The sequence below is a fragment of the Stegostoma tigrinum genome, chromosome 24 (assembly GCF_030684315.1).
Source record: "Stegostoma tigrinum isolate sSteTig4 chromosome 24, sSteTig4.hap1, whole genome shotgun sequence".
NCBI lineage: Eukaryota > Metazoa > Chordata > Chondrichthyes > Orectolobiformes > Stegostomatidae > Stegostoma > Stegostoma tigrinum.
In genome coordinates, this window is record NC_081377.1 from 25,376,374 (window position 1) to 25,392,272 (window position 15,899).

At 41.4% G+C, this 15,899-nt stretch overlaps 1 protein-coding gene across 5 annotated transcripts in view; it reads left to right on the forward strand.

Moving 5' to 3' along the window:
- The window catches only part of maco1b (macoilin 1b), a 91,100-nt gene that overhangs the window by 52,731 nt on the left and 22,470 nt on the right, over nt 1–15,899 (forward strand). For 2 of the 5 annotated variants that reach the window (XM_048557847.1, XM_048557846.1), the window contains 3 exons: nt 1,983–2,106; nt 6,893–7,071; nt 8,975–9,479. In XM_048557847.1, the coding sequence (XP_048413804.1) occupies nt 1,983–2,106; nt 6,893–7,071; nt 8,975–9,479 (808 nt within the window). The remainder of the gene's footprint in view (nt 1–1,982; nt 2,107–6,892; nt 7,072–8,974; nt 9,480–15,899) is intronic. The other 3 variants (XM_059654295.1, XM_059654294.1, XM_048557848.1) reach the window with 2 other exon arrangements.

Consider the following 15,899-nt stretch of genomic DNA (forward strand, 5'->3'; position numbering starts at 1 on the left):
AGACATTATTTCTACCTTGCACACTAAATTCTGGACCTGTATTGATTGATTGCTAATCCCTGCGTCACTGTTCCCTGTATTTGATATTTTGCATGTGCTGATATGTGGCCTAAAAAGAAGAAATGAGGTGGGGGTGGAAAGATGATTTCCTTAAATGTATTTACCTCTCACTTCAATTGTAATGTCACTTGCTATGTTTCCGTTGCTGTAGTGTGCATGATGCCATGCGAATCAGAAAATTGGTGGAATTAGAAATAAAATTATCTAAGAAATAACTTTTTAAGAAAGAAAACCAAGTTTTTTTGTGACGTTTTGTTTCTGAAATGATTTTTAGTTAAGATCATAAAATGTAAGAGGAGAAAGAAGTTATTCAGTCCATTGGGGCCACTCTGCCATTTGTTGGGATTATGGCTGACTGCAATTTTTTTTGTCTTGCACTGTACCTCTTGAATTCTTTACTGATTTGAAAATCTGTCTCTCAACCTTGAATGTACTTAATGACACAGCTTTTACAGCAATTCCACAGATTCATGACCCTCAGAAGGACGTCTTCGGTGCTTCTGTCCTGAAAGGAGTGACTCCATATTCTGTGATTATGCACTCTAGTCTTACACTCTCCCACAAGAACAAATAACCTCTAAGCATCTACCCTGTCAAATCCTTCTAAAAAATTTTGTTTCAATACTGCCAGCCGCCTCCTTCAATATTTCAATGAGTACAGGCCCAACCTGTTCAGCCTGTCCTCACAAAAACATCTCTCCATGCACAGGATTGACCTAGTGAACCTGCTCTGGACTACCTTCATTGTCAGTACATCTTTGCTTTAGATAAGAGAACCTAAACTGTTCATAGTATTTGTAAACACTGTGTTTTTACGTTCTCGTAACAGGCTAGCACTTTGCCAGTGGCAGATGTTAAGTTAACTGTCCTATAGTTATGAACTTCATTTTGAATTTGGCCGTTACGTTGGCAGTGCAAAGAAAATTTGCTGGGAAATCTCAGCAGTTCTGGCAGCATCTGTGCAGAGAAGGCAGAATTAATGTTTCAGATCCAGTGACCCTTCGTCAGAAATGAAGTTGACTTCCTTGGTTAACCATGATTGAGAGATCCCTACCTAGAATCCTCTTCCCTCGCTTGGATAGCATTAGAGTTGTGAGCTGCCAACTATTTTCCTGACATCTGCCTTCATTCAACAATTGCCATTTCTGCTCAACTCCTTTCCTGCTATACATATTAGTGCTGTGGTCACTTTGCTCTTTCTCCCTACAGTCTTCTCCCTTGTCGCATACCTTGTATCTGTTGGATGCTTGCAGGGGCGGAAAATTTTCAAGTGTTTCTCCCTGGACCCCCATTTCTGCCTCACCTGCAGTCACTTGATTCTGATTTTTTTTAATCAATTTGCTGCTTGACCTGTCTGATTTCCAGCTAATGGACATCACCCTACAGTACAACAACTTCATAGAAGCTTATCTTAGAATCCCTACAATGTGGAAACAGGCCCTTGACCCAACAAGTCCACACTGACCCTCCGAGCATCCCACCCAGACCCATCCCTCTCTAACACACCTCGTCTACACGTCCCTGAACACTATGGGCAATTTAGCATAGCCAATCTGCCTGGCCTGCACATCTTTGGACTGTGGGAGGAAACAGGAGCAGCCGGAGGGAACCCCTGCCAATACGGAGAGAATGTGCAAACTCCACACAGTCTCCCCAGGGTGGAATCAAACTCGGGTCCCTCGTGCTGTGAGGCAGCAGTGCTAACCACTGAACCACCATGGTACCTCGATTTGAGGAGCCTTATCTTTGTGAAAAGGCGTTTTGCAAACTTACATTGCATTATTTAGCTGGTGCGTGATGCAAGATTATTGGAATTTTTTTTGCCTTTTATGAGAAAGTCAGAACTACCTTCATTGCTATGTTAATGGAAAATCGTTCCTCAGATTCAAGTGTTTAGTTGATGACTTTTTTATCTTTTTCAGAAAGAGGAGTATGTTTACCAACTGTATCATTATGGATATTATTTGTTTATATAGAAGCAGCAATCAGATTTAAAGATTTAAAAAATTTTCATGTAGACCTTTGTCGCCCTTTTGCTGCACACTGGTGAGTTATCTATTTATCTGAAAGATGTATGTAAGCAATTATTTTAGATCACAAATGTCTTCAGGATCTCGGTATTGAGCAGTATTTAGTATCCCTGCATGACAAATCTTCTGTTGTGTTAACTTTATAGGTAACTATCTACCCAACTCTCCTGCCACATTTCAGAAAGGAGCAATGCAAAATAAAGGTTGCTAAATCTGACGCATAATGACGTTCTGTCAGAGACTCCAGAATATCTCCTTTTGGACTCTGACAGCTCTTGCAGCCCAAACTCAGGCTTTTCCATTTTTGATATCACAGCATCTGGAGATGCTTCAGAGATAATAGGAACTGCAGATGCTGTAGAATCTGAGATAACAAAGTGTAGAGCTGGATGAACACAGCCGGCCGAGCAGAGGTGAAGGACCTGGGCCCGAAACGTCAGCTTTTCTGCTCCTAAATTGCTGCTTTGCCTGCTGTGTTCATCCAGTTCTACACTTTATGTGGAGATGCTTGTTGTTCCTTGTGAATGTATAAGTGCATGTTCCAAGCACTTTGCTTTACAAACAAACAAAGAAACCTACAGCACAGGAACAGGCCCTTCAGCCCTCCAAGCCTGCGCCGATCAAGATCCTCTTTCTAACCTGTCATCTATTTTCTAACGGTCTGTGTCCATTTGCTCCCTGCCCATCCATGTACCTGTACAAATATCTCTTAAAAGACGTTAACGTGTCTGCGTCTACCACCTCCGCTGGCAATGCGTTCCAGGCGCCCACCACCCTCTCTTTGTAAAGAACTTTCCACGCATATCTCCCTTAAACTTTCCTCCCCTCACTTTGAACTCATGACCCCTAGTAATTGAGTCCCCCACTCTGGGGGGGGGGGTAAAGCGCTTTGCTATCCACCCTGTCTATACCCCTCATGATTTTGTAGACCTTTTATCTGATTAATTTGTCTTTTGGGGTAATTGTGACTTTTTTTCATGTAAGCTTTTTAAGCTACTGTGTCTTCTCATTTGAGAACTCTGTTTAAAAAGTTACACTGTGTGTTTGTAGTATTCTGAATTAGATCAGAGTCCATTTACTTGGAAATTGAGCAGTGAAGATTGTTAAAATATTAATGGGACCAGAAAAAAAATTTGTACATTTCCACACTGATACATTTGTTTTGCCGCAGTGAATGCTGGTTATACCAAATGGGAAAAACAATTCACCTCCTGTTAGTCAGTCATGCAGCACAGAAAACTTCAGTCCAATCCCTCCATGCTAATCAGACGTCCCAATCTGACCTAGTCCCATTTATGAAGTCATAGTGGTCTACAGCATGGCAACAGGCTGTTTTGGCTCATCCTATCCATGCAGCCTCGTTTTCACAAATAAACAGGCCCATTTGTTTGTGTTTGGTCCTATCCCTTCATACCTGTCCCGTTTATGTATCTGTCTAGATGTTGCTTAAATGACACCATCTGTTTTTGCTTCCACCACTATAATTGGCAGCCCGTTCTAGATGCTCACCACCCTCTGTGTATGGAAAAATAGTCCCTTTTGGACCCTTTTGTATCTCTTCACCCCCCCCCCCCCTTCACTTTAAACCTGTGCCCTGTCTAGTCTTGGATTCCACTCTTGTGGGGAAAAGCTGTTGGTATCTACCTTATCTATGCCTCTTATGATTTTATAGTCTTCCATAAGGTCACCCCTCAGTGTCCTATCCTCCATGGGGAAAAATAAAGTCACAGCCTATCCAACCTCTCCTAATTCAAACCTTCCAGTTCAGGTAGCATCCTGGTAAATCTTTTCTGTAGTCTGTCCAGTTTATCCTTTCTATGGTAGGGTGCCCAGAACTGCACCCAGTACTTCAAGTCTAGTTTCAACAACAGTTTGTCCCAACTCTCAGTTAAACTGATTCCATCTGCTAGCATTTGGGGCACATCCCTCTAAACTCTTCCAATTCATATACCCATCGGATACCTTCTGAATGTTTCTGGTATAGTTACCCAAATAGCCATGAGTAGTGCTTCAATAGGAGGATCTCCAAGCAGAAGTAACCGTCACTGTGCTGCTTAGCTATTTAAAATTTATAGATGGTTAGAAATAGAATTGAGAGGGAATTAAGATAAGTAAAGCTGAGAACATAAAATTCCAAATGGAATGCAGAGAGGTCAATAAAAGCCAAACAATGGAGACATGAGGATGAATAGTACTTGAAGCTGTGATTTTATTTTTATAATCAATTACTTTATTCAAAAATTTAAGATCATGATGAGATACTTATTCACTGGTGTGTGAAATTGTGGTGTGGTGGATGATGCATACAAAAGTTTCTGCTTCACTCCGAGCCATTCATTATCAAAGCACTGTCATTAGCTCCAGCATCTTCAGATTGGAGAAGGCAAGAAACTGATTAGATTTCTTCCTTTTAATCACCAAAGGGAAGGAATTGGTGGAGGATAATCTCTGGAAAGGGAGTGTTGAGTTTTAAAGCCAAGTTGCTATTAAAAAAGAAGAGGTGTTGTGCATCCTAAAAAGATAAATACTGGGTCCTAATGGAATCCATCCCAGATTGTGAGGGAGGCAAGAGAACAAATTCCTGGAGCATTCAAAGGCATCTTTGTATCCTCTTTGGCCACATGAGGTCCCAGGGGATTGGAGAATGGCCAGTGTTGCCCCAGTGTTTAAGATGGGTAGCAGGGATAACCTTGGAAATCACAGGCCCATGAGTCTCTCATTGGTTGAAGGAAATTATTTGGAAAAGCTTCTCGGAGACAAGATCTGTACACATTTAGGAGCAAATGGACTTGGTGATAGTCAGCATGGTTTTATGCAGGGAAGGTTGTGCCTCACTAACGATAGAGATTTTTTGAGGAGGTGATGAAGAGGGAGGGAAGAACAGTTGATTCTTTTCCGTGTTGTTAAAGACTTTCCTGAAGTCAAGATCCTTCATGGCAGACTGGTAGAAAAGGTGAAGTCATACGGTATCATCAGTGAGCTGGCTGGATAGATACAAAACTGGTTTAGCCACAGGAGACAGGGTAGCAGTGGAAGGATGCTTTTTGGAATGGAGGTTGTGAGGAATGGTGTTCCACAGGAATCAGTGCAGAGACCACTGCTATTAGTGATTTACATAATGATTTGGAGGAAAACCTAGCTGGTCTAATTAGTAAGTTTCCAGATGATACAAAGATTGATGGAGTTGCAGATAGTGAGGAGGATTGTCAGAGGATACAGCAGGATAGTGGTCAAGTGGAGGCATGGGCAGAAAAATGGCAGATTGTGGTTTAATCTGGACAAATGTAAGGTGATACATTTTGGAAAGTCAAGTCCAGGTAAAACTAAATGGTGAATGGCAGAGGAGTGTTAATATGTAGAGGGATCTGGATATGCGGGTCCACAGATCACTGGAGGTGGCAGTGCAGATAGATAAGTTAGTAAAAAAGACTTCTGGCATGCTTGCCTTCATTAGAAGGAACAGTGATTATTAGGATAGACAAAGTCATACTGCAGCTTTATAGAACTTTAGTTAAACCACACTTGGAATATTGCATACTGTTCTGATCATCATACTTCCAGAAGGATGTGGATGTTGTGGAGAGGGTACAGAAAAGGTTTACCATGATATTGCCTGCTATGGGAGAATTTTGGCTGTGAAGAAAGGCGAGATAGTCTGTTTGCTTTGACTGGAACACAGGAGGTTGGGGGGCTACCTAATAGAAGTTTGTAAAGTTGTGAACGGCATGGATCGAGTGGTAAATGAGGCTTTTTCCCAGGGTGAAGGGATCTATTTCTAGGGGAAACGAGTTCAAGGTGGGAAGGGAGAGTAGTTTAAAAGAGATGAGAGGGGCAAGTTTTTCACACAAAGGGTGATGAGCGCCGGGGGCGTGTTGCCAGAAGACGTGGTAGAAGCAAATACAATCGCAGCCTTCAAGAAACACCCGAATGAATACGTGAAAAGGAAGGGAATAGAGAGATACAGGTCCTGTAAGTGAAGACTGTTTTAATATGTAAGGGCAAATATGCTAGCTCAGGCTTGGAGAGCCGAAAGGCCTGTTTCTGTTCCTTGTTCTTTGACTTCTGTCAGAAAGCATTTGTAAGAGTAACTAACCGGCTCTGATGCTACTGAGGTAATGGATCAACAGCTCAACGAAAATTGTCACTTCCAACAAAGGAGCAATATGAAGAGAAATTGAATGATGGTGAAAGTCACCTCACAGGAGCCAAGGCTTGTTTATATCTAATTAAATTTCAGTAATTTCAGAAATATTATTCAGTAAAGTTTGTATACGATTTTATTACAAATGGTTGAGTTTAGCAGATACTTTTTACAAGTGTTTTCATGGAAAAATCCAGAAATTTAATTCCATCTATCAAATGTTCTTTCTACTTGTGCTTTTAAAGTGCAAATTTTTAATTGCTTGGTGACCTTACTTAAAGAATGTAATTTGAGGGAAGCAGTGGCATATTATTACTAGACTTGTAATCCAGAGATTGAGGTTGATGTTCTGCAAATATGAGATCGAATCCCATCATGGCACATGGTGAAATTTGAATCCCAGAAAAACCTTGAATGAAAAATAAATAATGGCCACATAACCATTGCCAACTGTCGTGAAAAGCTATCTAGGTCACGAATATCCTTTCAAGGAAGGCAATCTACCACCCTTGCCCTTCTGACCTATATGTGCCTCCAGAAACTCTGCCCTCTGGAGGAGTAGGAATGGGCTGTGAATCATGGCTTAGCTAGTAACACGTGTCTCATGAGGTAATTTTTTAAAAATAAGTTACTTTTTTTCCTCCCTTTACATCTGATAAAGCATTGGCTATCCTGTGGTGACACTTGGATTTGGCTTCAAAAGTTATGTAAGCTATAAAATGCGGTTAAGAAAGCAGAAGGAAGTCCAGAAGGAGAATGAATTTTACATGCAGCTCCTACAGCAGGCCTTACCGCCAGAGCAGCAGATGCTACAGAGGCAAGAGAGGGAAACCGAAGAAGGTAAGAATTTCTTTAGATAGTCCTTATGAATACCCTAATTTTTTTTTAGTCCGTGTTTTAAACCAGGATGTAAGTAAAAAGGCTTCCTGATCAGTGAGGCGTTAGATTAAAATATAATTTATTATCAACAGCCAAAGCAGGAGTGTGTGACTTTGCTAAACTAAAGAAACTCCAACTTGGTCAAAACAGACTGACCTATGTTCTGCCCTGCATCAAACCCTTCTCTGTCACCCTTTTGCACTTGCCACCCTCCAATAATTTTATGTCCTCCAGTGGATTGAAATCTGAATTTTTGTTTCTTTGGAACATTATTTCTGTAGTCAGGGAATCAGTTATTTGCCTAATGTTGGCTAATATTTTGAAATGGCTTGCCTAAGCATTTATTGATCTTTCTGAACATGGTAAAAATATGATTTTCTGATACCATTGAGAGGTGCCGCCTTGACCTCCAAATTGTACTTCTCTTTTGGAGAGGATCAGCCAAGCCAAAATTGTTTAAATCCTTTATTGTGTATGCTTGAGATATTTATTGGAAAATGTTTCTCTTCAGTGTTGAAACCAGTTTAGATAATTTTGGCCATTTGTCAACAACAGCCACTAAACTAGGAACTGTATCTCGCTTGCTCAGTATTTGTTCATTGTGCATTTTTGGCATCAGTCCACTTTGGGAATGTCTTACAATGTTGGAATTTTTAAGGAAACTGCAGCTTGATCTGTCAGCATTTGTGTCCTTAAAGCTATCACTGTGCCCATGAAATATCTTAGCTTAAAAATTAATTATCTGCATGCTTCTGATCCACTGCATCTGGTTTGGATAGTGCACAAACCAGTGATTTAGATTACACTTGATACATTAGGTAAAATAGATAAAACTGAGAAACAAGTTTGCTCCAGGTGTGCGTGTGTGTATTTTCTATGAAAGCAAACCGTTAGACACAGATCAAAGCAGATGTTGGGGAGTCCATTTCCAAATATGTGCCTTCCACGTAAGAGTTTTGGTGCAGATTCACTAGGAGGTTTCTGGTGGTTATGGGTTGAATTTGAGGACAAGGTTGCCTAAATTTAGTTTGCACTTTCTTGTAAATAGAATGTGAAGGAATGGTCTGTTCATTTTATTTAAAACTTTTAAATGAGTTAATAGAATAGGGAAGGAGAAATAATTTCCTGATGTGGGAATGCTGAGAATAAGGGGTCATAAGCCCCTTTGTTTGTTCACGATCATGATCAAGTACTGTTTTTCAAATGTGAGCAATCAGTAGTTTTCTTTCCCAGAAAAGTTTCAAGCAGCTAGGACATTCAAGATTGGAGCAGATAGATTTATGATGGGTAATAACATCAAATTTTGTGGAGCAAAACCAGGTGAATGGAATTAAATGCGGTTAAATGAAATGCAATTAGTGCTCAAGGACTAAATTACGTGCTTTGGTTCCTAGGTTTGGGTTAATTGTGCCATTTGTCTGAGTCAGATTGAATACTTGAGCACTGCTGCACGGGCTGGCATCTAAGTTGGGCTGGCACTGCTGGAGTAATGCAGTTTTGAGGGTGTTATCATTTGGATGAGGTGCTAATGTAAATGGTATAATATGAAACAACACAATGAAGGATGTTGGGACTGAAATGGATATTTTCTTCCTTTTTTGTGCAGTAGTTTGTATATGCTTTGTTTTTGAAGAATGTTAGAAATGATAAATAAAAAATTTTTAGCATAAAGGTCTATTTGACATCCGTTATGATCCTTACTGATATTTTGCTTCACACTTGCCTTTTTAACAGTTTTAAGGTTTTGCTTAAGTTGGTACACAAGGAATGAAGTGCATGATGCTTCACACACTGCAGTGATAGTTCAGGCCTTCTACACACTTGCTTGTATTCTGAGTGCTAATTCTTTTTAATTTTCTCCTAGTTGCTACAGCCAAAGGGATCACAGATATAGATTCTACACAGCTCCCACAACATAATGGAGGAATTCCAGCTGGTAGAAAGTTGACAGCGGCTTTACCAGAACTAGAATACAAAGAAAAAGGGAAGGAGAAGGACAAAGAAGCCAAAAAACCGAACCTTGGGATTAATAATAATATTTTACAGCCAGTAGACTCAAAAATACAAGAAATTGAATACATGGAAAATCATATCAATAAAAGATTGAATAATGAGTTTGTAGGGAGCACAGAAAACCTATTAAAAGAGGACTCCTTTACAGCTGCTTCAAAGAATTACAAGAATGCTACTGGGGGAATCAACTCTTCACCTAGAAGTCACTGCACATCCAATGGTAGTATCCCTTCTTCTTCTTCTGCTAAGAATGAAAAGAAGCAAAAATGCACCAGCAAGAGCATGAGTGTCCACAAGGAAATAATGGAAAACTGTATACCTAACAACCAGCTCAGCAAACCAGACACATTATTAAGGTAATAAATTTTTACAGTATTCACAAAACATTTTTTGCTTTGCCTGACTAGAAGGAAAATAGTTTCCTCTGCTCAGTCAAGTTAGTGCCATCTAGTGTTGTATATAAACTGCAAGAATTGAGTACTGCTGTGAAGTAGCACAAAACCAAACAGCTTGTGTTAGGGGAGTTGTGTGAATTTTTTTTATTCTTTACAGCAGCCACCAAATGATTGAGTGTCAGTACTGAAACTTTTTTTGCCATTTTTAATGAAAGTTAACACAAGCCTTTTAGAAGCTGAGACCTTGTATCATTGCTATACGAGTTTGAGCTAGGTTTCGTATGCTCGTAACTTGAGGTATACAAGTAATCACGTATTCCAATTTTGATGTTTAGCTCCAAGTGCTTTTGACAGTTTTCACCATAGATTCGCATCAGGGTTTTCTGCAGTCACATAGATTAGTTTGACCAATGGTGTTTCTTCCAGGGCTATTTCCCAGTAGCTAAAGTGTTCTGAGTTACAAAGAAAATTACAGCACAGGAACAGCCCCTTTAGCCCTCCAAGCCTGCACCGATCGAGATCCTCTGCCTAAGCCTATCATCTATTTTCTAAGGGTCTGTATCCCTTTGCTCCCTGCCCATCCATGCACCTGTCCAGATACATGTTAAAAGACACTAACGTGTCTGCATCTACCACCTCTGGCAATGCGTTGCAGGCACCCACCACCCTCTGCATAAAGTACTTTCCACGCATATCTCCTTTAAACTTTCCTCCTCTCACTTTGAACTCATGACCCCTAGCAACTGAGCCCTCCATTCTGGGGTAAAAGCTTCTTACTATCCACCTTGTCTATACCCCTCATGATTTTGTAGACCTCAATCAGGTCCCCCCTCAATCTTTCTAATGAAAATAATCCTAGTCTACTCAACCTTTCTTCATAGTTTGCACCCTCCATACCAGGCAACATCCTGGTGAACCTCCTCTGCACCTTCTCCGAAGCATCCACATCCTTTTGATAATGTAGTGATCAGAATTGTACACAGTATTCTAAATGTGGCCGAACCAAAGTCTTATACAACTGTAACGTGACCTGCCAACTCCTGGACTCAATACCCCGTCCGATGAAGGAAAGCATGCCATATGCCGCCTTGACTACCCTGTTGACCTGTGTTGCCACCTTCGGGGAACAATGGACCTGAACACCCAGATCTCTCTGTACATCAGTTTTCCCCAGGACTTTTCCATTTACTGTATAGCTCGCACTTGAATTGGATCTTCCAAAATGCGTCACCTCGCATTTGCCCAGATTGAACTCCATCTACCATTTATCTATCCAACTTTCCAATCTATCTATATTCTGCTGTAATCTCTGAGAGTCCCCTTCACTATCTGCTACTCCACCAATCTTTGTGTCATCTGTAAGTTGCTAATCAGAGCATCTACACCTTCCTCCAGATCATTTACATATATCACAAACAACAGTGGTCCCAGCACAGATCCCTGTGGAACACCACTGGTCACAGGTCTCCAATTTGAGAAACCCTTCCACTACTGTGTCTCCTGTTGCCTAGCCAGTTTTTTATCTATCTAGCTAGCACACCCTAGACCCCATGCGACTTCACTTTCTCCATCAGCCTGCCATGGAGAACCTTATCAAGTGCCTTACTGAAGTCCATGTATATGACAGCTACAGCCTTTCCCTCATTAATCAACTTTGTCACGTCCTCAAAGAATTCCATTAAGTTGGTAAGATGTGACCTTCCCTGCGCAAAACTGTTGCCTATCACTGATAAGCCTATTTTCTTCCAAATGGGAATAGATCCTATTCCTCAGTATCTTCTCCAGCAGCTTCCCTACCACTGACATCAGGCTCACCGGTTGATAATTACCTGGATTATCCTTGCTACCCTTCTTAAACAAGGGGACAACATTAGCAGTCCTCCGGGACCTCACCGTGTTTAAGGATGCTGCAAAGATATCTGTTATGGCCTGGGCTATTTTCTCTCTCACTTCCCTCACTAACCTGGGATAGATCCCATCCAGACCTGGGGACTTGTCCACGTTAATGCCTTTTAGGATTCCCAATACTTCCTCCCTCCTTATGCCGACATAACCTAGAGTAAGCAAACATCTATCCCTAACCTCATCATCTGTCATGTCCCTCTTCTTGGTGAATACCAGTGCAAAGTACTCATTAAGAATGTCACCCACTTTCTCTGACTCAACGCGTTACTTTCGTTCTTTGTCTTTAAGTGGGCCGATCCTTTCTCTAGTTACCCTCTTGCTCGTTATATATGAATAAACGGTTGTGGGATTTTCCTTAACCATGTTTGCTAACAATATCTCATGACCCCTCTTAGCCCTCTTAATTTCTTGTTTCAGATTCGCCCTACATTCCCAATAATCTTCCAAAGCTTTGTCTGTCTCCAGTTGCCTAGACCTTTATGTATGCTTCCTTTTTCCTTAGCCAATCTCTCAATTTCACCTGTCATCCATGGTTCCCTCATCTTGCCATTCCTATTCCTCATTTTCACAAGAACATGTGTCTCCTGCATGCTAATCAACCTCTGTTTAAAAACCTCCCACATATCAAATGTGGATTTACCTTCAAACAGTTTCTCCCAATCTACGTTCCCCAGATCCTGCTGAATTTTGGTATAGTTGGCCTTCCCCCAGTTTAGAACTCTTCCTTTAGGACCATTCTCATCTTTGTCCATGTGTATTGTAAAACTTAGGGAATTGAGGTCACTATTTCCAAAGTAGTCCCCTACTGTAATTTCAACCACCTGGCCGGGGCTCATTCCCCAACACCAGGTCCAGTATGGCCCCTTCCCGAGTTGGACCTCATACGTACTGCTCTAGAAAACCCTCCTGGACGCTCCTTACAAATTCTGCTCCATCTTGACCCTGAACACTGAGTGAATCCCAGTCAATGTTGGGAAGGTTTAAAATCTCCTATCACCACCACCCTGTTGCTCCTACACCTTTCCATAATCTGTTTACATATTTGTACCTCTCTCTCACGCTCACTGTTGGGAGGCCTGTAGTACAGCCCCAACATTGTTACTGCACCCTTCCTATTTCTGAGTTCTACCCATATTGCCTCACTGCTTGAGTCCTCCATAGTGCCCTCCTTCAGTACAGCTGTGATATCGTCTTTGACTAGTATTGCAACTCCTCCATCCCTTTTATCTCCCTCTCTATCCTGCCTGAAGCATCGATATCCTGGGACAACCAGTTCCCAATCACGCCCTTCCCTCAACCAAGTCTCAGTAATAACAGTAACATCATACTCCCAGGTACCAATCCAAGCCCTGTGCTCATCTGCCTTGCCTACTACACTTCTCGCATTAAAACAAATGCACCTCAGATCACCTGTCCCTTTGTGTTCATCATCTGCTCCCCGTCCGCTATTCCCTTTAGTCACGCTGACTCCATTATCTAGTTCTTTACAGGCTTTAGTTAGTACCTCCTTTCTGTCCAATATTTGGTTCCCTTCCCCCTGCCACATTAGTTTAAACCCTCCCCCACAGCATTAGCAAAAGCGGCCCCAGGGACATTGGTTCCAGTCCGGCCCAGGTGTAGACCATCCAATTTGTAATAGTCCCACCTTCCCTAGAACCGGTTCCAATGTCCCAATAATCTGAACCCCTTCCTCCTGCACTGTCTCTCAAGCCACGCATTCATCCTGGTTATTCTTTCATTTCTGCACTGACTAGCACGTGGCACTGGTAGCAATCCTGAGATTACTACCTTTTGAGGTTCTACTTTTCAACTTGGCTCCTAACTCCCTAAATTCTGCTTGTAGGACCTCATCCTGTTTTCTGCCTATATGCACCACGACACCTGGCTGTTCGCCCTCCCCCTTCAGAATGTTCTGCAGCCGATCTGAGACATCCCTGATCCGTGCACCTGGGAGGCAGCGTACCATTTGGGAGTCATCTTTTCGACCACAGAACCGCCTATCTACTCCCCTTACAATTGAATCCCCAATGACTGTAGCCCTTGCACTTTTTTTCCTGCTCTTCTGTACAGCAGAGCCAGCCACGGTGCCATGAACCTGGCTACGGTATACCTGTTTTGGAGGGAGATGACCGCAGGGTATACCTGCACTGCATTCTTGCTCTTTCTCTGCCTTTTTGGTCACCCATTCCCTTTCTCCCTCAGCAATCCTAATCTGTGGTGTGACCAACTTGCTAAAAGTGCTATCCACAACCCCCACAGCATCGCGTATGCTCAAGTGAGTCCATCCGCAGCTCCAGAGCCATCATGCAGTCTAGCAAGAGCTGCAGCTGGGCACGCTTCCTGCACGTGAAGGAGTCAGGGACATCAGCGGTGTCCCTGAGCTCCCATATTGAGCAAGAGGAGCATGACACTGGTCTGAGATCTCCTGCCATTGTTAATGTTAAACTTAAATAAATGAAAAGGAACGGCAAAAGGTTTTGCCAATCACACGATATTAAAAAAACGTGAAATAGAAAAAGCTTTACCTTCTCCACACACCACCAAGTCCCCTTTTTTTTTGGTTCGAGGGCGGCGGTGGGAGACACTACACATGTAGTGCCTCAGGTTCAGCCGCTGCCCAAATCAATGCAAGGTATTCCTGCTCGAGGTAAGCTTTTTAAAGTGGGAAAAACTTGTGTTCCTGCTCGAGCTCTCCTCCTGAAAATGAAGTTAATATTGATTTTTTTTTCAAATATTGGTATTCATGGTACCCTGTTGTTCTTGATGACTACCCATATTAACAAACCCTTCCAGTTTCATACCCTTCTGAATATTTGCATTCGATTTAGGGCCTTTTGATCAACCCAGATTTTAAATGCTCTGCTATAGATTACTGTACCTTCCTCAGGCTTTGTGCTGTGTCTCCCTGTCCCTGGCTTGCACTCCCCCTGTCCCCACTTAGTACTTTCAGCGCCTCGATTTCTTCCCTTAAAAGCTAGCCCTTTGAAGCTTTTGGTGATCTGTCCTAATATTTTCCTAAGTGGCTCAGTGTCATTATTTTTTGTTTTATAATGCCTCAGAAGGACTTTGGGATACTCTGATTTATGTACTGCTTTAAAGAGACAATGTTTTTTTGAATGACATTGAAGTAATTGCAGCTTTTAGCATAAAATAGTCTGTCACATGCTTTGTACTCAAATGTAGCAAATATAAATGTGGAGCTAGCATTGTGCTATGCTGATCCCAGATCGAATGGGTTTCTTGGTATCCACACTTTTTAATTTGAAACTGATTTTGGTGAATGGATATGTTTGAATTACTACTGTTGGTTTTAACAACTCATTTCTTAAGATAAGTGAAAGAGGGTTGAAATGGTTGTACAGGTGATCTGTCAAGCAATTTTGCATATTTTATGACTGTTTTGTGATTTGAGGCCTCTATTATCAGGGATTAAGTCTTAGTACAGTTACAAAAAGTGCCTGCTAGCTGGTTAATTTGAATATGCAGATAGCATACTAATTGGGTAGAAAGAAGAAATTTGTCAGATAAGGTCAATTGGTTTCCCTGGTTTGTTTATGAACTGAGCAGGTGAAGACCAAGCCACGTGATTTTTGAGGTAAATTATCTCACTGTTTCAGGAGCAGGAGTAGGCCATCAACCCCACAAGCTTGTTCCATCATTGTAAATCGTAGCTGATCATCTCCCTGAATTCCATGTTCCTGCTCTCTATCTTCAATCCTTACACATCATTAGTAACTTTTAAAAAAAAAGTCTCTTGAAATGTTAACTGTTTTTTTCCTTCACAGATGCAGCCAGATCTGCTGAGCTTCTCCAGCAACTCTGTTTCTGTACTTAAGCATAATTTGGTTTGATGCAAGTTAACAAAAGTTCAAGTTAGCTTTTTATTTAAACCTTTCTTTCTTGTGGATTCCATGATCCAGAAGCCTGGGTTCAAACCTCAACTGCTCCAGAGGTGTGTATTAACATCTCTGTACGGGTTAATTTGAAGTAGTCTGTTTTTTATGTGTTTTTTTCTGATGCTGGAAATCGGAAAAAAACAAAAACAAAAACAAAAGTATGATTCTCCTTTTTGGCAGACCCTAAACTGTTAAAAGTGTTATTTCATTTTGGTTTTGGATTAAACTCTCTCAATCATGATATTTATCAAGGACTTAAGGAAGAATTTCAGTCTGTTACAGCCCATAAACTAGCACCAGCTTTGCATACAATGATGGTATTGTATTAAATGGTATTATCACTAGACTTTTTATCGAGACACCCCAGGTTCAAATCCTGCCACAGTAAATATTGGAATTTTAATTCAATAAAAGTATCAGAGATTAATAGTCTAATGACGACCGTGAAATCATTGCTGATTGTTGGGGAGAAAAAACTATCTGGCTCACTAATGTCCTTTGGGGGTGGAAACCTGCTATCCTTACCTGATCTGGTCTACATGCAACTCCAAAACCACAGCAATAGCGTTGACTCAACTAC